Genomic DNA, 26,149 nt, shown 5'->3' with positions numbered 1-26,149 from the left:
CGAGGAAAGCATCACTGGCACTGGGAAGGAAAGGCAAACTCCACGCACAGATCTCCCTTGCCAGAGTGATAGCCCAGCCACCGCCTCTCGCAGAGGGAGAGAGAGGTAGCCCGGCTACCTTTGTATCTCTCTGTCACCACATCTCTCTCGCACAGAGCGCAAGTGAATGTACTGACGCCGACGCACGCACACACACGCACGCACACGTTAGCACACTGACAAAGACAAAGACACACACGCTGACAAAGACACACACGCTGACAAAGACACACACACACACACACAGAAACAAAGACAAAGATCCCCCGTAGAGCCTTAACACTCGGAGCAAGTGCTGTTAGCGAGCACCTATTAACGCCGGCCGGTGCTCGCACAGAAGCACACACTGACACACACACACACTGACGCACACACAGAGAGTCACAGACATACACAAAGATACAGGAAGACACACTGACACGCACACACACTGACGCACACACAGACGCACACACAGACGCACACACAGAGAGACACAGACATACACAAAGACACAGAAACACACACTGACACACACACACACTTACACACACACAGAGAGACACAGACATATACAAAGACACAGGAAGACACACTGACACGCACGGACACGCACCGCCGCTTGTGTTACCTTGGCTAGAGTCCCACTGTCTTGCGACCCCACGGGATTTGCATCTCCGCCTGCGTGCACGTTTGTATGTGTGTGTACGTACGTTTAACTTCTTTTGTACCGTACGTAGCCAACTGTGCTTATCGGAGGTGCGGGGGGAGAAGGACACCAAACTATGGGTCTTTGTGTGAGTCTGTGGGTCTGTGTGAGTCTATGGGTCTCTGTGTGAGCTTGTGGGTCTCTGTGTGAGTCTGTGGGTCTCTATGTGTGCATCTGTGGGTCTCTGTGTGGGTCTGTGGGTCTCTGTGTGAGTCTATGGGTCCCTGTGTGAGCCGGTGGGTCTCTGTGTGCGTCTATGGGTCTCTGTGTGAGCTTGTGGGTCTCTGTGTGAGTCTGTCTGTATCTTGAAATTCTTTCGCACCGTCCGTAGCCAACCGTGTTAATCGGAGGTGCGGGGGGAGAAGGACACCACACTAACCACAACAAAGAGCAGCCTTGAAAAAATGAGTGTTCAACATTTGTTGCACACGTCGAACGATTGCTCGAGGGAAAATAGGTAAGATGACCGTACGTGGACATTTCACACACAAAGATCACACAGTGTAGCCTTAACAGACTGTGGGTGCAAGTGCTTTTTGCGAGCAGCACCTATGACGGCCGGCACGGCACACGAGGGGGTGGGTGGCCAACACCGCGCCCGGCCGCCTTTGTCTCCCTTGTGGCGAAGTTGACGCACCGCACCAGGTACTCATTTGAGGCCGAGTCGACCTAGGGGAGGCCCACGACCGCTAGCCCTGCGCGCCAACAGCTACACTGCCGCTCAACACACACAACAACCGCCATTCGCCACTAAGTGGCGGTGACGTAACCACGGCGCTTGTGCCAGGCCATATGCACCTTGAGGCCTCAACACATAGACACACAAAGACGAAGAAACACGCATTCCTATTGTACGTTCCTCGGCAAACGGTGTGCGACACACACACACACTCACTCACGTGCGTGTGTGTGTGTCGCACACACACACGCCACACACACTCATTCTAGATTTGAAGCTTTCGTGACTGCAAGGATTCATACGGAAACAACCTAAGAGTACACACTCACTCACTCACGCGTGTGTGTGTGTGTGTCGCACACACACACACACACGCCACGTACACACACACTCACTCACGCGTGTGTGTGTGTGTCACACACGCCACGTACACACACGCCACGTACAAACACTCACTCACGCGTGTGTGTGTGTGTCACACACGCCACGTACACACACGCCACGTACACACACACACTCACTCACGCGTGTGTGTGTGTGTCACACACGCCACGTACACACACACACTCACTCACGCGTGTGTGTGTGTGTCGCACACACACACATGCCACGTACACACACACACTCACTCACGCGTGTGTGTGTGTGTCACACACGCCACAGACACACACACGCTCACTCACGCGTGTGTGTGTGTGTCGCACACACACACACGCCACGTACACACACACACTCACTCACGCGTGTGTGTGTGTGTGTCGCACACACACACACACACACGCCACGTACACACACACACTCACTCACGCGTGTGTGTGTGTGTCACACACGCCACGTACACACACGCCACGTACACACACTCACTCACGCGTGTGTGTGTGTGTCACACACGCCACGTACACACACGCCACGTACACACACACACTCACTCACGCGTGTGTGTGTGTGTCACACACGCCACGTACACACACACACTCACTCACGCGTGTGTGTGTGTGTCGCACACACACACACACGCCACGTACACACACACACACACTCACTCACGCGTGTGTGTGTGTGTCACACACGCCACGTACACACACGCCACGTACACACACACACTCACTCACGCGTGTGTGTGTGTGTCACACACGCCACGTACACACACACACTCACTCACGCGTGTGTGTGTGTGTCACACACGCCACGTACACACACACACTCACTCACGCGTGTGTGTGTGTGTCGCACAGACACACACACACACGCCACGTACACACACACACTCACTCACGCACGCGTGTGTGTGTGTGTCACACACGCCACGTACACACACGCCACGTACACACACACACTCACTCACGCGCGTGTGCAATCTCGCTCTAATTTATTGCTCCTCTCTGCCTAACGCCCACAGTCGCCTCCCCCCGTCCCCCCCCCACCGCGGTTCACGTACGCGAGCACTGGGCGTCTGTTCGCGAGTCGCCGAGAGCGTTTGTCCCGTCGGCGATTCCCACCCCCCCCACCCCCCCGTGCCGTTCGGAGTGTTTGACGGACGGCCTCTACCGCGCACCGCCCCGGCAACGCGCTGTTGTTTACGCGACGTGCCATCGACGTTGATTGTGACGTGGAAAATGATAAAAACAAAATCGAAGGTAAACGCTTCGTGGTTCCATTCCGACCGCCAGCCCCCCGAGATCGTGAACCGGCCCCTCAACGGACGCGAGCGGTCGGTGTGAGTCTGTGGGTCTCTGTGTGAGTCTATGGGTCTCTGTGTGAGTCTATGGGTCTCTGTGTGAGTCTATGGGTCTCCGTGTGAGTCTATGGGTCTCCGTGTGAGTCTGTGGGTCTCCGTGTGAGTCTATGGGTCTCTGTGTGAGTCTATGGGTCTCTGTGTGAGTCTATGGGTCTCCGTGTGAGTCTATGGGTCTCTGTGTGAGTCTATGGGTCTCTGTGTGAGTCTGTGGGTCTCTGTGTGAGTCTGTGGGTCTCTGTGTGAGTCTGTGGGTCTCTGTGTGAGTCTGTGGGTCTCTGTGTGAGTCTGTGGGTCTCTGTGTGAGTCTGTGGGTCTCTGTGTGAGTCTGTGGGTCTCTGTGTGAGTCTGTGGGTCTCTGTGTGAGTCTGTGGGTCTCTGTGTGAGTCTGTGGGTCTCTGTGTGAGTCTGTGGGTCTCTGTGTGAGTCTGTGGGTCACTGTGAGTCTGTGGGTCTCTGTGTGAGTCTGTGGGTCTCTGTGTGAGTCTATGGGTCTCCGTGTGAGTCAGTGGGTCTCTGTGAGTCTGTGGGTCTCTGTGTGAGTCTGTGGGTCTCCGTGTGAGTCTATGGGTCTCTGTGTGAGTCTGTGGGTCTCTGTGTGAGTCTGTGGGTCTCTGTGTGAGTCTGTGGGTCTCTGTGTGAGTCTATGGGTCTCTGTGTGAGTCTGTGGGTCTCTGTGTGAGTCTGTGGGTCTCTGTGTGAGTCTGTGGGTCTCTGTGTGAGTCTGTGGGTCTCTGTGTGAGTCTGTGGGTCTCTGTGTGAGTCTATGGGTCTCTGTGTGAGTCTGTGGGTCTCTGTGTGAGTCTGTGGGTCTCTGTGTGAGTCTGTGGGTCTCTGTGTGAGTCTGTGGGTCTCTGTGTGAGTCTGTGGGTCTCTGTGTGAGTCTGTGGGTCTCTGTGTGAGTCTGTGGGTCACTGTGTGAGTCTGTGGGTCTCTGTGTGAGTCTATGGGTCTCCGTGTGAGTCTGTGGGTCTCTGTGTGAGTCTGTGGGTCTCTGTGTGAGTCTGTGGGTCTCTGTGTGAGTCTGTGGGTCTCTGTGAGTCTGAGTCTGTGTGAGTCTGTGGGTCTCTGTGTGAGTCTGTGGGTCTCTGTGTGAGTCTGTGGGTCTCTGTGTGAGTCTGTGGGTCTCTGTGTGAGTCTGTGGGTCACTGTGTGAGTCTGTGGGTCTCTGTGTGAGTCTGTGGGTCACTGTGTGCGTCTATGGGTCTCTGTGTGAGTCTATGGGTCTCTGTGTGAGTCTATGGGTCTCTGTGTGAGTCTGTGGGTCTCCGTGTGAGTCTATGGGTCTCTGTGTGAGTCTGTGGGTCTCTGTGTGAGTCTATGGGTGTCTGTGAGTCTATGGGTCTCTCTGTGAGTCTGTGGGTCTCCGTGTGAGTCTATGGGTCTCTGTGTGAGTCTGTGGGTCTCTGTGTGAGTCTGTGGGTCTGTGTGTGAGTCGATGGATCTGTGTGTGAGTCTATGGGTCTCTGTGTGAGTCTATGGGTCTCTGTGTGAGTCTGTGGGTCTCTGTGTGAGTCTGTGGGTCTCCGTGTGAGTCTATGGGTCTCTGTGTGAGTCTGTGGGTCTCTGTGTGAGTCTATGGGTCTCTGTGTGAGTCTGTGGGTCTCTGTGAGTCTATGGGTCTCTCTGTGAGTCTGTGGGTCTCCGTGTGAGTCTATGGGTCTCTGTGTGAGTCTGCGGGTCTCTGTGTGAGTCTGTGGGTCTGTGTGTGAGTCGATGGATCTGTGTGAGTCTATGGGTGTCTGTGAGTCTATGGGTCTCTCTGTGAGTCTGTGGGTCTCCGTGTGAGTCTATGGGTCTCTGTGTGAGTCTGTGGGTCTGTGTGAGTCTGTGGGTCTCTGTGTGAGTCGATGGATCTCTGTGCGAGTCTATATATATATGTATATTGAACTTCTTCCGCACCGTACGTAGCCAACAGTACTAATCGGAGGTGCGGTGGGGGGCGTCGGGCGGACAACAAACAACGCAAAAATTAAGTTCTAAAGAAATGAGTTTTCAATCGAGGTGATGATAGAAAAGTCAACAGTTCACAGTGTCTTCCCAACATCGGAAGGGAAGAGCGTTCCGGACGGCCTTTGTGGGTCACACGCGAGGGGGAGATCCTTGGCCATCGCCGCGGGAGGCGCCTCCCTCCGCCCTCCGACTTCCTGGTTTTCCCGCGTCTCCCCCCCTCCTCCCCCCGTCGCCTGCTGTCCTCCGTGCTTCTGTCACGGAGCGAGCGGGGAGCGGTTGTGAGCCCTCTCCGTGTCGGTGAAGCCGCTCGCTGCCTCCTCCTCTCCTTCCTCCTCTCTGCCACCGCCGCCACCGCCACCGCCTGATGTTTCCACGACGCCCGTGCGGAAATCGCCATCGTCCAAGCCGCCCCCGGCGGTGCCGAGCAGCTCACGCTCCCTCGAGTTGCGCCATTTCATCCGGCGGTTTTGAAACCAGATCTTCACCTGTGGCAAGGCGAGAGAGGGGCAAGGAGAGAGGGAGGGAGATTACGTTAGGCCGCGTGGTTGAGTCGTGCTGCGCCGTGTGTCCCTTGGCATGGCGACGCCCCCCGGCGCGTTTACCCGCTCCCACGTGCCGGGCCAACATATTACTTTTAAACAAAAAATTTCCACCTCGGCTGCATTTTCCCTCCCCTGACGAAGCTCCCCCAAGCGACATGGTGGCGAAACGTCGGGACAACCCTGACAAGACCACACCTTAGAGCCTAGTCTCACCTGGGTTGATGCCTTTTGGCGTCATCTGGTCCAACCCATGTGAGACTAGGCTCTAAGGAAAGCTGTCTTGGGTGTGGACCAATCAACTTCAAGGACAGTGCATACATTATGAGAGTTGTGTTTTTTTTTGGCATTATGGCTGCAGATATTGTGGTCTCTGCAAACATGACTCCTTGTAAAAAAAAAGGTGTCAGTTTTGTTGCCAGATAAAAGGCAAAAAAAAACAATTTTCTCACCTGTAGGGTCAGGCTACCCCACCTCCCCCCCCCCCCCGCCCAAGAAAGAGGCCTCACCTGAGCGTCACGGAGGCCCAGGCGGGCCGCGAGGCGGCGCCTCTCGGGCCGAGCGATGTAGCGCTGCCGGCGGAAGGCCCTTTCCAGGCCCCGCCTCTGCTCCTCGGAGAAGACGGCGCGCTTGGGCGTGGAGCGCCGGGGCCTTGCGCGGGCCAGCACGGCCCAGGGGCAAGGCACTGCCGCACAGAGTCAACGAGAGAAGGGAGAGAGGGAGGGCGGGGAAGGAGGAGGGGGTCACCATCGGGGGTGGGTTACGTTTAAGCAGAGGTCCCCCCAAGGGGGTCTGATGGGTGGTGGTGTGAGATTGAGTGTGCTGGTGAGATGGTGGGTGGTGGTGTGAGATTGAGTGTACAGGTGAGATGGTGTGTGGTGGTGTGAGATTGAGTGTACAGGTGAGATGGTGGGTGAGATTGAGTGTACAGGTGAGATGATGGGTGCTGTGTGAGATTGAGTGTACAGGTGAGACGATGGGTGCTGTGTGAAATTGAGTGTACAAGGTTCTCACCTGGTGAGTGAGGGCAAGTCAGGGTGCTCACCTGGTGGAAGGGGGCAGCCCAGGATGGGGTAGAAGGCTCCCTCCAGGTACAGAGGGAGCACGGTGGGGTTGGAGTGACGCGGGGTCAAGGGGTCAAAGGGCTCCCTCCAGGGCGAGTGTGAATCTGTGGGGCCGGGCAGCGTGGGTGGACACGTCTTGAATGAGCCACCTATCCACCCATTCATTCACCTGTTCACTCATCCGTGCATTCACTGAGTTCACTCGTTGATTCAATATTTCCACCCATTCGGACCACTCGACTATTCAGTTGCGTGTTCGTTCATCCGTTCACGGTCGTTTATTCAATAATATATTCACTCACCGGTTAATTCACTCATTCAATCGTCGATTTACTCATTCACATATTCGCCGACTCATGAACCCATCGGCTGAGTGACTCGCTCCTCCTCACATTGCCTCTCTTTACTTAATTGCTCACTCGGCTGGTCAGTAATTAATTTAGTCGCTCAGTTCATTCAGTTGCTCAATCGCTCGTTAGATAATCCCATCATGCATTCAGCCAATCACACAATAGATGCATTCAATGGATAATTCATACACCAACTTAATTATTAATGAACTCCATTTTTCCCCCAGTAATTATAGTCTCCACCCGCTCATTAAGCCACTCATTCAAGCACCAAATCTACTTTACTCAATCATGAATTACATATAAATGTACATTCATTAATTTGGGCAGGTGAGATGGAGTAAAGGTAAGTTGATGGGAGGCAGATGAGATGGAGTTCAGGTGAATTGATGGGTCCCAGGTGAGATGGAGTAGAGGTGAGTTGGTGGGAGGCAGGTGAGATGGAGTAGAGGTGAGTTGATGGGTCTCAGGTGAGATGGAGTACAGGTCAGTTGGTGGGAGGCAGGTGAGATGGAGTAGAGGTGAGTTGATGGGAGGCAGGTGAGATGGAGTACAGGTGAGTTGGTGGGAGGCAGGTGAGATGGAGTTCAGGTGAGTCGATGGGTCTCAGGTGAGATGGAGTGGAGGTGAGTTGGTGGGAGGCAGGTGAGATGGAGTACAGGTGAATTGGTGGGTGGCAGGTGAGAGGGAGTAGAGGTGAGTTGATGGGTCCCAGGTGAGATGGAGTACAGGTGAGTTGATGGGAGGCAGGTGAGATGGAGTAGAGGTGAGTTGGTGGGTCTCAGGTGAGATGGAGTTCAGGTGAGTTGATGGGAGGCAGGTGAGATGGAGTAGAGGTGAGTTGATGGGAGGCAGGTGAGATGGAGTAGAGGTGAGTTGGTGGGTCTCAGGTGAGATGGAGTAGAGGTGAGTTGGTGGGTCTCAGGTGAGATGGAGTACAGGTGAGTTGGTGGGTCTCAGGTGAGATGGAGTTCAGGTGAGTTGATGGGTCCCAGGTGAGATGGAGTAGAGGTGAGTTGGTGGGTCTCAGGTGAGATGGAGTACAGGTGAGTTGGTGGGTCTCAGGTGAGATGGAGTTCAGGTGAGTTGATGGGTCCCAGGTGAGATGGTGTTCAGGTGAGTCGATGGGTCTCAGGTGAGATGGAGTGGAGGTGAGTTTGGTGGGAGGCAGGTGAGATGGAGTTCAGGTGAGTTGATGGGAGGCAGGTGAGATGGAGTACAGGTGAGTTGGTGGGAGGCAGGTGAGATGGAGTTCAGGTGAGTTGATGGGTCTCAGGTGAGATGGAGTAGAGGTGAGTTGATGAGAGGCAGGTGAGATGGAGTTCAGGTGAGTTGGTGGGAGGCAGGTGAGATGGAGTTCAGGTGAGTTGATGGGAGGCAGGTGAGATCGAGTACAGGTGAGTTGGTGGGAGGCAGGTGAGATGGAGTTCAGGTGAGTTGGTGGGAGGCAGGTGAGATGGAGTACAGGTGAGTTGGTGGGTGTCAGGTGAGATGGAGTAGAGGTGAGTTGATGGGAGGCAGGTGAGATGGAGTAGAGGCGAGTTGATGGGTCACAGGTGAGATGGATTAGAGGTGAGTTGGTGGGTCACAGGTGAGATGAAGTAGAGGTGAGTTGAGGGGAGGCAGGTGAGATGGGAGTACAGGTGAGTCGATGGGTCCAAGGTGAGATGGAGTACAGGTGAGTTGATGGGTCCCAGGTGAGATGGAGTAGAGGTGAGTTGGTGGGTCACAGGTGAGATGGAGTACAGGTGAGTTGGTGGGTCACAGGTGAGATGAAGTAGAGGTGAGTTGAGGGGAGGCAGGTGAGATGGGAGTACAGGTGAGTCGATGGTAGGCAGGTGAGATGGAGTAGAGGTGAGTTGGTGGGGCCCAGGTGAGATGGAGTAGAGGTGAGTTGGTGGGTCTCAGGTGAGATGGAGTTCAGGTGAGTTGATGGGTCCCAGGTGAGATAGAGTTCAGGTGAGTTAGTGGGTACCAGGTGAGATGGAGTAGAGGTGAGTCGATGGGAGGCAGGTGAGATGGAGTAGAGGTGAGTCGGTGGGTCCCAGGTGAGATGGAGTTCAGGTGAGTTGATGGGAGGCAGGTGAGATGGAGTAGAGGTGAGTTGATGGGAGGCAGGTGAGATGGAGTAGAGGTGAGTTGGTGGGAGGCAGGTGAGATGGAGTAGAGGTGAGTCGATGGGAGGCAGGTGAGATGGAGTTCAGGTGAGTCGATGGGTCACAGGTGAGATGGATTACAGGTGCGATGATGGATGGCGAGTCACATGGTGTACAGGTGAGATGATCACCTGAAGGCCGCTCCACTCGGGACAGAATGGCATCGACCCCAAACGCCAGCCGCGACGAGGCTGGTGGCCCAACCGTGGTCACCCCACGGCCCGTGACCACCGGGTTGTCCACCTCCAGCACCGCCCCCGCCGCCACCACAGGGTGAGCCTCACCGGACACCGATCCCATCTCTGCCCCTGGTCCCGACGCCGGTCCCTGCCGCGTCGCGTTGGCCACCCCATGGCCGAGCAGGTCGGCGATGAGGAAGCTGTAAGGACGGGACGTCTCCACTGTCTTGGCCCGCGAGGCCACTGGCCGCTCGTGGGCTTGGCAGTGGCGGCGACATTGGCCGGAGGCCAGGGCCACGGGGAACATCGTCCGAGGCGGACGCAGTGGCCACGGGGAAATAACGCGAAATATTGCGCGATGTTGTTTTAAAAAAAAAAAATGTTTTACTTCGTTCGGCCGGTGGCAATGCCCGTGGCTTTTATGGCGGGACGCGTGCGAGGTGATACCGTTATGCCAACGAGTATTGCAGCCCAAGACTCCCCGATTTACTTCCACAAGTCGAAATAAAGGTTCGCTCCACTTATATATAGACCTGCATGTGTATGGGGCAGGGGGGGGGGGGGATGGTGAGGTTATGTTTGCGCGCGCGTGTGTGTGTGTGTATGTCCACGTGTGTGTGTGTGTCCACGTGCGTGCGTGCATCCACAAAGAGTGTTTTGTGTCAACCGTGGACTTAACCACACACCCGCCATCACCAGCATCACACTCCTCCACCCCTCCCCTCCTTCCTTCTCCCCATCACATCCACGAGTAAATCCCAACCGACTCGAAATATTAATCCTCTCCTCTCCCCACAGCCCTGCCCGACGCAGTGCATCGCTAATCGGGCGTGATGCAGCCTTTCGATGGGGAATAAACACGGCCCTTTCATTGCCCTAATAGGGGCTATTATCAGGGCTATAATTCCATTATAACGAGGGCCCCTGATACGCGATACCCGTCTTCTTTACATAAACGCACCGTTCCAAAGCCCCACCGCTCCCACGTACACCACAGCGAACGAGCACGCCACGACTACGATCTTTTATTTTTAAATCCTTTATATTAAGTCCGTTTGCTTGCGTGCTTGCTTGCTTGCTTACGACCGTGCAAATCTTTCAGTCGTTTTTTTAACCCACTTCCCGTGATCCAATCGAGCTGACATTTTGCACACAGACTCGTTGTGCGTGACAATTAATGTTCGTGACAATTTTTTTTCAAAAATTTTACACTGTTTAGGGAGAACAAATTAAATATTTAATTACCAATTGCTTAATACTGGCAGACAATCATCTGACCCATAGGTGGCAGCCATCTCAAGCCAGAGGACGAGATGACTCTAGCCGCCACGAATATAAAGGATTTATAGTGAAAAACTTTGTTTTTACGGGTTATACTTATTTTTACAAATCCACAAAAGGTCGCGATTTTAATTTTTGGAAATCACTGCATCGTTTCATGAAGGCTGGCAAAATCATCGGCTTCGTCCGCTTGATTCGGAGTTTTTTTTTCTTCCACGAAAAAAAAAACCTCCTCTGATGGATAATATTGGTGGTGAGAGCCGACCACGACTACCGCGTGTTAAACGTGATACAAATCAAACGACTGGATTCGAAGCTTGCATGACTGCAGGAGCTACTCTTTGGTTCTTTCGGTAAAGTCGCGTAGAAAATAAAATCTAATCTGAATAGAATACGACGTTTCGGTTGCAAACAAGCAAGCAAGTAAGAATGAATGATAAAACACGGGAACAGCATAGGCAGACACACGCAGAGAGAGACACACACAAAGACACAGAGCGAGACACACCAAGACACACATGCAGAGAGAGACACACAAAGACACACAGAGAGAGACACACCAAGACAAACAGGTTTTGTTTGTGCAGACACCTCTCGGGAGGTATTTCAAGAGAGTAGAGAGGAAACACGAGCGCCAAAGGGAATTAGCATCGATATCTGCAGAATATGAAGAACCAGTGGCATCTACATCTGCAGAACATGAAGAACCAGTGGCATCTACAGCTGCAGAACGTGAAGAACCAGTGGCATCTACATCTGCAGAACGTGAAGAACCAGTGGCATCTACATCTGCAGAACGTGAAGAACCAGTGGCATCTACATCTGCAGAACGTGAAGAACCAGTGGCATCTACATCTGCAGAACGTGAAGAACCAGTGGCATTGATATCTGCAGAACATGAAGAATCAGTGGCATCTACATCTGCAGAACGTGAAGAACCAGTGGCATCTACATCTGCAGAACGTGAAGAACAAGTGGCATCTACATCTGCAGAACGTGAAGAACCAGTGGCATCTACATCTGCAGAACGTGAAGAACCAGTGGCATCTTCATTTGCAGAACGTGAAGAACCAGTGGCATCTACATCTGCAGAACATGAGGAACCAGTGGCATCTACATCTGCAGTGTGGGTGGGTGAGTGGGGGGTGAGTGAGTGAGTGGGTGGATGAGTGAGTGAGTGGGTGAGTGGGTAGGTGAGTGGGTGAGTTAGTGTGTGTGTCCACTCAGCCTCAAATGAGCGAGTACCCGGTGCGGTGTGTAGTAAACATCGCCACTGGGGAGACAAAGGCGGCCGGGCGTGGTGATGGCCACCCACCCCCTCGTGCGCCGTGCCAGCCTTCTTCACAGGTGCTGCTACTCGCCAACAGCACTTGCCCCAAAAGTCTGTTCAAGGCTATACGGAGGCGGGGGGAACATTTGTCTTTGTAAGTGTATGCCCGCCGTTCGCATTGAAAATCGCACCGCTGATGCCCCCAACTCCACCACCACCACCACCTACGACTCACGCGGTGTGACGTCTGCGTGCCTCTCTCTCACCTCTCTCTTTTTTTAAATCCTTTATATTAAGTTCACTTGCTTGCTTGCGCGCTTACGACCGTGCAAATCTTTCGGTCGTTTTTTAACCCACTTCCCGTGATCCAATCGAGCTGACATTTTGCACACAGACTCGTTGTGCGTGACAATTGATTTTCGTGATTTTTTTCCAAATTTTCCACTTTTTAGGGAAAAAAATATTTCATATTTAATTTAAAATACCAATGTGATAAAAATGAAACTCTTACTCAAGAAAAACAGAAATGAATAATAAAATAAAAGGATTTATAGTGAAAAACTTTGTTTTTACGGGTTAATTTTTTTTATTTACGATCAGTGGAAACAAGAAGATGCTCGGTGTATTCGGCACTTTGTTTCGTTGATCATTTCGTATTTTTTTTTTATAATAACTTTGCTTTATGTAAACCCCCACCTCTCGCTCACTCTCTCGCTCACTCACCTCTCTCAACTCTCCTCTCTCGCCCCTCTGTCTTTTTTTAACGATCAGAGGAAACAAGAAGATGCTCGGTGTAGTCGGCACTTTGCTTCGTTCATCATTTCGTTGTTTTTCAAATGCTTTATGTCCCCCCCCCCCTTTTTTTAAATGAAAGATTTAACACCGATCCTCCTTCTCCTCACATCTCTCACCTCTCCTCTCTCTCCTCCCTCTCACCTCTCCTCCCTCTCACCCTCTCCTCCCTCTCACCTCTCCTCCCTCTCCTCACCTCCCTCTCCTCCCTCTCACCCTCTCACCTCTCCTCCCTCTCACCTCTCCCCTCTCTCACCTCTCCTCCCTCTCACCTCTCCTCTCTCTCCTCCCTCTCACCTCTCCTCCCTCTCACCCTCTCCTCCCTCTCACCTCTCCTCCCTCTCCTCACCTCCCTCTCCTCCCTCTCACCTCTCCCCTCTCTCACCTCTCCTCCCTCTCAACTCTCCTCCCTCTCACCTCTCCTCCCTCTCACCTCTCCTCCCTCTCAACTCTCCTCCCTCTCACCTCTCCTCCCTCTCCTCACCTCCCTCTCCTCCCTCTCACCTCTCCCCTCTCTCACCTCTCCTCCCTCTCCTCACCTCCCTCTCCTCCCTCTCACCTCTCCCTCTCTCCCTCTCTCACCTCTCCTCCCTCCCTCTCTCTCCGTGCGCGTTCCGTGGCTCGCCGTGTGGGGACGCGCGCGTGGGGGGAGGAGGAGGAGGAGGAGAGGGGGAGGGGCCACCCCCCTCCCCCCCTCCTCTCCTCCCCCGTGACCAATCGCGCTCACAAAAGGCGAGCTAAGGCGGTCCGTCTGGGTGGGGGGGGGGTAGTGCCCCCCCGCCCCCCCCCGCTTTAACTGGGCTACGGCAATCTCCGTCACCTCGCCCTCCAGCCCAACACAACAACACCTGCCGCTTTCACGCGGTAACAAACGGCGCCTTCTCCTCCTCCTCCTCCCCATCCTCCTCCTCCTCCTCCCCATCCTCCTCCTCCTCCTGCTCGCTCGCCTCTTCTTGTTCAGCGCGAGCCACTTAACGTGAGAGCGGCAACAGGGAAGCCGCTCCAACCCCCCCCCCCCCCCATCGCTTTTGTACCCACGCGCGCACACAACACGGCCGCTGCCTTAACCCATCACCACGGTCAGCACCCCCCCCCCACCACCATCACACACCCCCCCCCCCACCACACACCCCCCCCCACCACACACCCCCCCACCACACACCCCCACCCCCCACCACCACACACCCCCCCCCCACCACCACACACCCTCCACCCCCACCACACCCCCCCACCATACACCCCCCCCACCACCACACACCCCCCCACCCACACACCCCCCCCACCACACCCCCCCCCACCACCACACACCCTCCACCCCCCATCCCCCAACCTCCCGATTCCCCCCTCCCCCTTAATCGCCCCCTCCCTCGATCCCCCGATCACCCCCCACCCCACTCCAGACTCCGCTCCCCCCCACCCCGGTCCCCCCCTAGACCCCCCCCCTATCCCCCCCTAGACCCCCCCCCCTATCCCCCCCTCGACCCCCCCCCTATCCCCCCCTCGACCCCTCCCCCTATACCCCCCTCGACCCCCCCCTACCCCCCCTCGACCCCCCCCTATCCCCCCCCCTCGACCCCCCCCCTACCCCCCTCGACCCCCCCCTATCCCCCCCCCCTATCCCCCCCCCCCTATCCCCCCCTCGATCCCCCCCTATCCCCCCCCCGACCCCCCCCCCCTATCCCCCCCTATCTCCCCCCCCCTCCCAATCCCCCCTCCCCCTCAATCCCCCCCCCCCCCGCTCTACGTAACAACACCAACCACCACCCACTCTCTCCCGGGGGTGTGGGGGGGGCTCACAATTGTGGGGGGGGGGGGTCAGACCTCCCCCCTCCCCCCCTCCCCCCCTCCCCCTCCCCCCTCCCATTATGATTATTAACCACGCAGAGTATCTGATTATCTCGTGATTCCCTCTCGGATTCTGTGCGAATGCTGCACGAGTGAGCTAAGTCGGGTTTTGTGCGCGCCCGGCTCTCTCTCTCTCGCTTATTCTTATTTTCGTATTGTGTTGCCCCATTCCTTAACGAATGTTATTATGTGTTTATAAATGTGTGTGCGTCTGTATGTGTCTGTGTGTGTGTCTGTGTGTGTCTGTGTGTATATGTACGTCTCTGTGTGTGTCTGTGTGTGTTTGTACGTGTCTGTGTGTATGTGTCTGTGTGTATGTCTGTGTGTGTCTGTCTGTGTGTGTCTCTGTGTGTGTCTGTGTCTATGTGTCTGTGTGTGTCTGAGTGTGTGTCTGTGTGTGTCTGTACGTCTCTGTGTCTGTGTGCATGTCTGTGTGCGTGTCTGTGTGTGTGTCTGTGTGTGTCTGTGTGTATGTCTGTGTCTGTGTGTGTGACTATGTGTCTGTGTGTGTCTGTACGTCTGTGTGTGTGTGTCTGTGTGTGTCTGTACGTATGTGTCTATGTGTCTGTGTCTGTGTGTGTCTGTCTGTGTGTGTGTCTATGTGTCTGTACGTCTGTGTGTGTGTGTCTGTGTGTGTCTGTACGTATGTGTCTATTTGTCTGTGTGTGTGTGTCTGTGTGTGTCTGTACGTCTGTGTCTGTCAGTGTGTGTCTGTGTGTGTCTGTACGTCTATGTCTGTGTGTGTCTGTGTGTGAGTACCTGGTGCGATGTGTAAACATCGCGGCTAGGGAGACAAAGGCGGCCGGGCGTGGTGCTAGTCACCCACACCCTCGTGTGCCGTGCTGGCCTTTATAGGTGCTCGCTAACAGCACTTTCCACAACAGTCTGTTAAGGCTATACGGGGGATCTATGTACGTGTGTGTGTACGTGTGTGTGTGTACGTGTGTGTGTGTGCGCGCGGGTGTGTAAATAAGTATCTTAATGCGTGGCCATTTCACATTAAACAAACGATCCTTCAATTGGGCTTTAATCGCTCTCACAGCTGTTCAGGAGAATACAACTTCTTAAGACGTCTGTGTGTGCGTGTGTGTGCGTGTGTGTGCGCGTGTGTGTGTGTGTGCGTGCGCGCCTGTGCAGCCTCTATGCATAACCCCGATGTGGAAATAATAGGATCAGCGAGGGCCATGGTTAATCGACTGCTGGATGAATACCACCTGCACAATCCCGGTAAACGTGTCAACGTTGCACCAACGTCCCCGTGTTTAATGGGGTCCTGAACGAACCGGGCGCTGAGCAGCTTGGTGAAGTATGGTCGATAGACACTTTTCATAGATCCATGATGCGGGGCTGTACATTTCCAATCATCTTCATCATCATCCACTGCTGGATGAAGCCCTCCCCAAGACGCTAACACAACTACAGCGGTGTGCCATTGGAACCTCTTTTTGCCAGTAAAAAATATGATAATTGTTTTTTTTTTGCCAGATAGAAGGGTAAAACACCAATTATCATATTTTTTTACTGGCAAATGAGGTTCCAATGGTGTAAATGCTTACCCCGAGCTCTCATACTCTGATGGTGCATTGTCTTTGAGTTGTGCGCCTTTTGGCGTCATCTGGTCCAACACCATGTGAGACTAGGCTCTAAGGAAAGCTGTCTCGGGTGTGGACCAATCAACTTCAAGGACAGTGCATACATTATCAGAGTTGAGTTTTTTGTTTGCATTACGACTGCAGGTATTGTGGTCTATGCAAACATGACTCCTTGTAAAAAAGAAAAAGGAGTCAGTTTTGTTGCCAGATAAAAGGACTCCTCGTAAAAAAGGTGTCAGTTTTGTTACAGCTGTGTGGTTTATGCCAAAGCCGTAATTATAATATTCAAATATGCTCAAAATGTCCCCCCCCCCCAATATATTGCTATACAAAAAAAATATTGCGATGCTATATAGTGGAGTTTGTATGATCTCCCCCTGTTCTACAGAGTGTGAGTGAGTGGAGTTTGTATGATCTCCCTTTGTTCTACAGAGTGAGTGAGTGGAGTTTGTATGATCTCCCCCTGTCCTACAGAGTGGATGAGTCAGTGGAGTTTGTATGATCTCCCTCTGTTCTACAGAGTGAGTGAGTGGAGTTTGTATGATTTCCCCCTGTTCTACAGAGTCAGTGAGTGGAGTTTCTATGATCCCCCCCTGTTCTACAAAGTTAGTGAGTAGAGTTTGTATGATCTCCCCCTGTTCTACAGAGTGAGTGAGTGGAGTTTATATGATCTCCCCCTGTTCTACAGAGTGTGAGTCACTGGAGTTTGTGTGATCTCCATCTATTCTACAGAGTGTGAGTCACTGGAGTTTGTGTGATCTCCCTCTGTTCTACAGAGTGTGAGTGTAGTTTGTATGATCTCCCCCTGTTCTACAGAGTGAGTAGAGTTTGTGTGATCTCCCTCTGTTCTACAGAGTGTGAGTGTAGTTTGTATGATCTCCCCCTGTTCTACAGTGAGTGGAGTTTCTATGATCTCCCCCTTGTTCTAGAGAGTGTGAGTCACTGGAGTTTGTGTGATCTCCCTCTGTTCTACAGAGTGAGTGAGTGGAGTTTGTATGATCTCCCTCTGTTCTACAGAGAGTGAGTGAGTGGAGTTTGTGTGATCTCCCTCTATGCTACAGAGTGTGAGTGTAGTTTGGATGATCTCCCTCTGTTCTACAGTGTGAGTGAGTGTAGTTTGTATGATCTCCCCCTGTTCTACAGAGTGAGTGGAGTTTCTATGATCTCCCCCTTATTCTAGAGAGTGTGAGTCACTGGAGTTTGTGTGATCTCCCTCTGTTCTACAGAGTGAGTGAGTGGAGTTTGTATGATCTCCCTCTGTTCTACAGTGTGAGTGAGTGTAGTTTGTATGATCTCCCCCTGTTCTACAGAGTGAGTGGAGTTTCTATGATCTCCCCCTTGTTCTAGAGAGTGAGTGAGTGGAGTTTGTATGATCTCCCTCTGTTCTACAGAGAGTGAGTGAGTGGAGTTTGTATGATCTTCTGTTCTACAGAGTGAGTGAGTGAGTGGAGTTTGTGTGATCTCCCTCTGTCCTACAGAGTGGATGAGTGAGTAGAGTTTGTATGATCTCCCCCTGTTCTACAGAGTGTGAGTCACTGGAGTTTATGTGATCTCTCCCTGCTCTGCACGGGCCACCGCATTCGTTTTCCAGCCACCTCCCATCGCTGAAACAAATAAAATCATACTGAGCACACACAAAAATGCCCAATCAGAATCACTTGCCTGACGAGTACGCAGTTGTACGCATGCACGTGGAACTTCCTTCGCGCCGTACGTAGCAAATCGTGCTCATCACCGCGGAGGAAATAACAAAGTGAAACACAGTTGGGAATCAAGACAAAGATCCCCCGTGTAGCCTTAACAGACTGTCGGGGCAAGTGCTGTAAGCGAGCAGCACCTATGAAGGCCGGAACGGCACACGAGGGGGTGGGTGGCCAGCACCACGCCCGGCCGCCTTTGTCTTCCCAGTGGCGATGTTTACTACACACAAAATACAAAGATCCCCCGTGTAGCCTTAACAGACTGTCGGGGCAAGTGCTGTAAGCGAGCATCACCTATGAAGGCCGGAACGGCACACGAGGGAGTGGGTGGCCAGCACCACGCCCGGCCGCCTCCGTCTCCCCGGTGGCGATGTTTACTACACAGCCGCACCAGGGTACTCAATTTGAGACTGAGTCGACGTAAGGGAAGGCTCCTGAACCGGTTCAGATAAATCGTCACTGGTGTTGGTGGCCGTGAGCGGGAATCGAACTCGGGTCGCCGGGTTCGTAGCTGCAGCAGCAGCAGCGTCATCGCCTCCTGCCGCGAATACCGAGGGAGGACGCTCCTGAGAAATCAACAAACGAAAAGTATAGAAACTCATTGAGACTTTTTTTTCTGGGTAAACACGGCGTGATAATGGTGATGCTAGACAACTGGTGACGACACCACACACACACACACACGCAAAAAACCGTTCATGTGTATGCACAATGGCATGTGTTGCTTTTCACTAATTATGTTAGTGCTCCTTTATTCAACGAAGTGACCACGTCTTGTTCACGGGACAAACCTTAATAATTGTCTGTGTCGGGTGGTGGTGGGTTGAACGACACATTTTTCTATTAACGCGATCTAACCCACCACCCCAACAAACAAAAGCCCCCCTGTATTATGGACGATATCGATCGCGAAAACCTCCGTCGTGTTAAACTCACATTTTACTTTCTTTGCACTTGGCGACACAAACACAGACGGGGGTGGAGGTGTATGAGTTATTGTGCGTCGTTCTAGCCCAGGAGAGAGAGATCACGTAGCCCCACACGGCTCTACAGCTGTGCGCGTGTACACGTGTAGCCTCGAACACCAAATCTTGCCCTGTGAGTTCCCGCTGGGACTGTCCGTAGCTCCAGCAAGGACAGAGATCACGTGGTCCCACACGGCTCTAAAGCTGTGCACGTGTACACGAGTAGCCTCGAACACCAAATCTTGCTCTGGGAGTCTCGCTGGGACTGTCCGTAGCTCCAGCAAGGAGAAAGATCACGTGGCCCCACACGGCTCTAAAAGTGTGCGCGTGTACGTGAGTAGCCTCGAACACCAAATCTTACCCTGCGAGTCCCCGCTGGGACTGTCCGTTGCTCCAGCTTGTGTGAGTTAATCGGCGTAGCTGGGCCGCCTGGGGTGTCTCTCCCCCCTTAGCACTCTACCCCCCCCCCCCCACGTCTCATTCTCTCATTCTCATCAGCAGCCGCTGACGGCGGCTGTGTCGGCGTCAATGGGGAGTTGGGGGATTAGAAGGCGCTCGCCTATTCACGCGGGGTTGGCGGTCGCCTTCACGGGCTAACGGAGCAAGCCGAACGGCACAGCAAGCAGTGAGCACGCAAGTCGTCTGCCTTACTCCCCCACCCCTCCCTGCTACACACACACACGGGTATACACAGACACACACACACACGGATACACACAGACACACACGAATATACACACAGAGGCATACACACACACGGGTATACACACAGACACACACGGATATACACACAGAGGCATACACACACGGATACACACACAGAGGCACACACACACGGGTATACACACACACACACGGATACACACACACACACGGATACACACACAGAGGCATACACACACACGGGTATACACACAGACACACACGGATATACACACAGAGGCATACACACACGGATACACACACAGAGGCACACACACACGGGTATACACACAGACACACACAGATATACACACAGACACACACGGATACACACACAGATACACACGGATACACACACAGATACACACACAGACACACACGGATGTACACACAGACACACACAGATACACACACAGACACACACAGATACACACACAGACACACACGGATACACACACATACACACACAGATACACACACAGACACACACGGATACACACACAGACACACACGGATGTACACACAGACACACAAGGATATACACACAGACACACACGGATACACACACAGACACACACAGATACACACAGACACACACGGATACACACACAGACACACACGGATATCACACAGAGGCATACAAAGGCAAACACCCACCCCCCCGCCCATAAAGCCTTAACAAACTGTTAGGGCAAGTGCTGTTAGCGAGCACCTATGAAGGCCGGCACGGCACACGAGGGGGTGGGTAGCCATGTTTACACACCACACCAGGTACTCATTTGAGGCTGAGTCGACCTTGGGGGAGGGCCCAAGACCGGTTCAGATAATCGTCACCGGTGTTGGCCGTGGGCGGGAATGTAACCCGGGTCCGCAATGTTCGTAGCGAAGCGACTCTGAACCTCTACACGACTGCTCCCCCCACAACCCACTCACTCACTCACCCACTCACACAAACACGCACACACACACACACTCTCACACCCACTCACACCCACTCACTCTCACTCCCACTCACTCACCCACTCTCACACACCCACTCACTCATACACCCACTCACTCATACACTCACACACACACCCACTCTCACACACACCCACTCTCACACACACCCACTCTCACACCCACTCACTCTCACACCCACTCACTCTCACACCCACTCACTCACACACGCACTCATACACCCACTCACTCACACACTCACTCACTCACCCACTCACTCACACACCCACTCACACACTCACTCACACACATACACTCACTCACTCTAACACCCACTCACTCACCGACTCTCACACCCACTCACTCTCACACTCACACCCAGTCACTCTCACACTCACTCACTCACACACGCACTCATACACTACCACTCACTCATACACCCACTCACTCACCCACTCACACACACTCACTCACACACATACACTCACTCACTCTAACACCCACTCACTCACCCACTCTCACACCCACTCACTCTCATAACCACTCACTCTCACAACCACTCACTCACTCACACACCCACTCACTCACCCACTCACTCACACACCCACCCACTCACACACTCACTCACACACATACACTCACTCTAACACCCACTCACTCACCGACTCTCACACCCACTCACTCTCACACTCACTCACTCACACACACACTCACTCTCACACTCACTCACTCACACACGCACTCATACACTACCACTCACTCATACACCCACTCACTCACACACTCACTCACTCACCCACTCACACACACTCACTCACACACATACACTCACTCACTCTAACACCCACTCACTCATCCACTCTCACACCCACTCACTCTCATAACCACTCACTCTCACAACCACTCACTCACTCACACACCCACTCACTCACCCACTCACTCACACACCCACTCACACACTCACCCACTCATGCACTCACACCCCCACTCACTCACACACGGACTCATACACCCACTCACTCATACACTCACTCACTCACCCACTCACTCTCGCAACCACTCACTCACTCACACACCCACACTCACTCACACACGCACACGCTCTCACACCCACTCTCACACACACACACCCATTCACGAACCCACTCTCATCCGCACTCACACACAGTCACCCACAAACTCTCACACCCACTAACAAACCCACTCTCACACACACACACCCACTCACCCCCCCACACACACACCCCCACTCACAAACCCACGGTAATCTCCGTCCAACGCTAAGGAGGCAAAATCAGCCAAACGTTTCCCGATGGCTATTCAAAGGGCCCTATTTATTCCACCAACGGTCATTTACTCTCATAGAAGTCCATTAAAGTGCCCTCTCAAGACCCCCAGCCCATTGTACGAATTCTACGGCAATATCCCTCGTCTCGAGTCGGCCTAAGGGGTTAAGGTCGTTTACGATACAAAAGGAAATTGCGATTGAATTTGATAGCGGATTTGATGGTGGAGAGAGTCCATTGATTCTCACTTTAATAGATATCGTATGACAGCGGTGGTGGTAGTGGTGGAGAGTTCAATGGAGTGGACTTTAACATGCATCTTATCATAGTGATGGTGGTGCTGATTGTCCAACATTTCTCACTTGAACATATCTCTAAACGTTGATGGTGGAGATAGCTAAATGGAGCTCACTTTAACAGACATCTTATCATAGTGATGGTGGTGGAGATAGTCCAACATTGCTCGCTTAAACAGATATCTTATTAGTGATGGTTGAGATATTCCAATGGAGATCACTTAAACATACCTCTTAACATTGATGGTGGAGATAGTCAAATGGAGCTTACTTTAACAGGTTTCTTATCAGTGGTGGTGGAGATAGTCAAATGGAGTTCACTTAAACACATTCCTGCGGAGGGAGCTGGTAGGAACGTTGGGTTGCTCGGTCAATGGCCTGCAGGGTCAACGGCGGCGTGGTGTATTCCGCAAATATGCCCGACTGTGAGGGCGGGCACAAGCCGGCGTGAGTAGGTTAAACGTTGAGTTTTATAAGGGCACCACGGGGTGACCAGCCCCACCCCCCACCCAGCCCCTCCCCACCCCCCACCCAGCCCCTCCCCACCCTCTCCACCCAGCCCCTCCCCACCCAGCCCCTCCCCACCCTCTCCACCCAGCCCCTCTCCACCCAGCCCCTCTCCACCATCTCCACCCAGCCCCTCCCCACCCAGGCCCACACCCCACCCAGCCCCACCCCCCACCCAGCCCACCCCCACCCAGTCCCTCCCCTCTGCACCCAGCCCCACCCTTCCCATTTTGGATGCACGACGGACGGACGGACACAATAATCCCCTGTGGGCTGGTGTAACCAGGAGGTTCCTACCAGTAACAGATCTCTCATCAGTGGTTGTAGAGGGCGCAGCTAACAATTGCCCAAGCTCTGCCGCCCTCTATATATTGATGTTCAGCCAATTTACTCGACAGAGTGTCACCATGTGGAGATGGAACCAGAGCGCAGCTGGAGAAAGTCCACGCAAGCGTCGGGAGTAGCAGCGTGGGACACGTGGAAGAGGTTAGTCCCAGAGGTCGCAACCGGGTACCCGATACCCGTACCCTACCCGATACCCGGCTACCTGTACCCGGCCGGGTACGGGTAGCCGTTTGCGACCCTGGTGCGGCCGGGTACGGGTAGGCCGTGAGTCACTGGTGAGTAACCGTTTGTCACTCATTTCCCAACGTCTTGCCTCTTCTCACAATTCAAGTTCCTAGAATCAACCCACCCGCGCCTGCAACATGGCTTCATCCCAGAGGTCGCAATCAGGTACCCGATACCCGTACCCTACCCGGCCGGGTACGGGGTCGGGTACCCGTTTGCGACCCGTGGTGCGGCCAGGTACGGGCAAGGAATCAAAACCCGTCGTGAGAATTATTTTAATATTTTATTTTTATTATTTCCATTCTACGTAACTTTACCGAAAGAACCAAGAAGATGAATCAAAACCCGTTTGCGACCTCTGGTTAGTCCTCATTTGGGGCTCCGTCGCGTTCCCCTGGAAAGCCACAGGATGGATCCTCCTCCGACGCCCCACGGAACGGGAATTTGGCAACATTCGCGTGATCCACCAACACTCTCCCACCGCCCCAGCGCGCTGGGTTACAGGCCACGCACGCGTGTAAGCCACCACCGGCTACACGCGTGCGTTTAAAGCGCATTTGGCTGCTCAAAAGTACGCACATTGATTCCTTCCGAGGCCACAATGTGTTACCGACTAACGTGTTCCCGAGACGATTTAATTGCGCGCGCGCCACCACCACCAACGAATTTCTCCGCAAAGATCGGCGGTGACCACCACAATCTCGACACACGAAGACACAACGGGGGTAGCGGTGGGGGGGGGGGGTCTTCTGCCGTGGCGTTTTGTCACGAGGACGCCGTGAGGCCTTTGTGGACGGTGCCGTCAGCTGGGGAGGGACGCGCAGTGTGAGTCTATGGGGATGTGTTGGAGTCTATGGGAGTCTATGGGGGTCTGGGAGTCTATGGGTCTCTGTGGGTGGCTGTGTGAGTCTATGGGTTTCTGTGTGAGTCTGTGGGTCTCTGGGAGTCTATGGGTCTCTGTGCGAGTCTATGGGTTTATGTGTGAGTCTATGGGGGTTTGGGAGTCTGTGGGTCTCTGTGAGAGTCTATGGGTCTCTGTGCGAGTCCATGGGTGTCTGTGGGAGTCTGTGGGTCTCTGGGAGTCTATGGGGGTCTGGGAGTCTATGGGTCTCTGTGGGAGTCTATGGGTCTCTGTGGGAGTCCATGGGTGTCTGTGTGAGTCTATGGGTTTCTGTGGGAGTCTATGGGGGTCTGTGTGAGTCTATGGGGGTCTGTGTGAGTCTATGGGGATCTGGGAGTCTATGGGTGTCTGTGGGAGTCTATGGGTCTCTGTGGGTGTCTGTGGGAGTCTATGGGTCTGTGAGAGTCTATGGGTGTCTGTGGGAGTCTATGGGTCTCCGTGAGAGTCTATGGGTCTCTGTGTGAGTCTATGGGGCTCTGTGTGAGTTTATGGGGCTCTGTGTGAGTCTATGGGTCTCCGTGAGAGTCTATGGGGCTCTGTGAGAGTCTATGGGTTTCTGTGTGAGTCTATGGGGGTCTGGGAGTCTATGGGTCTCTGTGGGAGTCTGTGGGTCTCTGTGGGAGTCCATGGGTGTCTGTGAGAGTCCATGGGTGTCTGTGGGAGTCTATGGGTTTATGTGCGAGTCTATGGGGGTCTGGGAGTCTGTGGGTCTCTGTGAGAGTCTATGGGTCTCTGTGCGAGTCTATGGGTCTCTGTGGGAGTCCATGGGGGTCTGGGAGTCTATGGGTCTCTGTGGGAGTCTGTGGGTGGCTGTGTGAGTCTATGGGGCTCTGTGGGTCTCTGGGAGTCCATGGGTCTCTGTGTGAGTCTATGGGGGTCTGGGAGTCTATGGGTCTCTGTGGGAGTCTGTGGGTGTCTGTGGGAGTCTATGGGGCTCTGTGGGTCTCTGTGTGAGTCTGTGGGTCTCTGGGAGTCCATGGGTCTCTGTGTGAGTCTATGGGTCTCTGTGTGAGTCTATGGGTCTCTGTGGGAGTCTGTGGGTGTCTGTGGGAGTCTATGGGGCTCTGTGTGAGTCTGTGGGTCTCTGGGAATCCATGGGTCTCTGTGTGAGTCTATGGGGGTCTGGGAGTCTATGGGTCTCTGTGGGAGTCTGTGGGTGGCTGTGTGAGTATATGGGTCTCTGTGGGAGTCTATGGGTGTCTATGGAACTGTGGGTCTCTGTGCGAGTCTATGGGTCTCTGTGCGAGTGTGTATGTTGAACTTTTTTCGCACCACACGTAGCCAACCCCGACTAATTGGAGGTGCTGGGGAAGGTCAACTATGGGTCTGTGTGAGTCTACGGGTCACTGTGCGAGTCTATGCAAGTTGAACTTCTTTCGCACCGTACGTAGCCCGACCACGGCGAATCGGAGGTTGCCGTGTGACGCGTCGACGCGCCCGGCTCAGCCAAGGAGCGCGAGCTGAGTTCCCGATCGCGGAGTCCTCTGAACGGCCCCCCCACCTCCCCCAACCCCCCCACCCCCAACACGCCACCAGCAATCGACCGCTGGCGCCTGTGGCTGCTGGCGTTGCTGCCCTAGACGCCTCACCGACGGCCTCACCGACGCCCTCACCGACGGCCTCACCGACGCCCTCACCGACGGCCTCACCGACGGCCTCACCGACGGCCTCACCGACGCCCTCACCGACGGCCTCACCGACGCCCTCACCGACGGCCTCACCGACGGCCTCACCGACGCCCTCACCGACGCCCTCACCGACCCCTCACCGACGCCTCACCGACCCCTCACCGACGCCTCACCGACCCCTCAGCGACGCCTCACCGACCCCTCACCGACGCCTCACCGACCCCTCACCGACCCCTCACCGACGCCTCACCGACCCCTCACCGACCCCTCACCGACCCCTCACCGACCCCTCACCGACCCCTCACCGACCCCTCACCGACGCCTCACCGACGCCCTCACCGACGCCTCACCGACCCCTCACCGACCCCTCACCGACCCCTCACCGACGCCTCACCGACGCCTCACCGACCCCTCACCGACCCCTCACCGACCCCTCACCGACCCCTCACCGACCCCTCACCGACCCCTCACCGACCCCTCACCGACCCCTCAC

At 54.2% G+C, this 26,149-nt stretch overlaps 2 protein-coding genes across 2 annotated transcripts in view; one reads left to right on the top strand and one right to left on the bottom strand.

The window, feature by feature from the left end:
• LOC133360360 (troponin I, slow skeletal muscle-like) overlaps positions 1-26,149 on the top strand; it is a 277,194-nt gene that overhangs the window by 171,579 nt on the left and 79,466 nt on the right. The gene's annotated exons all lie outside the window — the stretch shown is intronic.
• On the bottom strand, positions 2,837-9,821 carry LOC133360308 (homeobox protein DBX1-like). Its single transcript, XM_061578953.1, has 5 exons — positions 9,335-9,821; positions 6,679-6,801; positions 6,143-6,318; positions 5,438-5,579; positions 2,837-2,859 (listed from the first exon to the last, which is right to left on the bottom strand). The coding sequence occupies exons 1-5, from the start codon at positions 9,687-9,689 to the stop codon at positions 2,837-2,839; spliced, it is 819 nt and encodes a 272-aa protein (XP_061434937.1). The 5' UTR covers positions 9,690-9,821.

This window comes from Lethenteron reissneri, chromosome 68 (assembly GCF_015708825.2).
Source record: "Lethenteron reissneri isolate LAM-NWPU_2019-01 chromosome 68, ASM1570882v1, whole genome shotgun sequence".
NCBI lineage: Eukaryota > Metazoa > Chordata > Hyperoartia > Petromyzontiformes > Petromyzontidae > Lethenteron > Lethenteron reissneri.
Note: the sequence above shows the minus strand (reverse complement) of the source record. Positions and strands in the feature narration are given on the sequence as shown.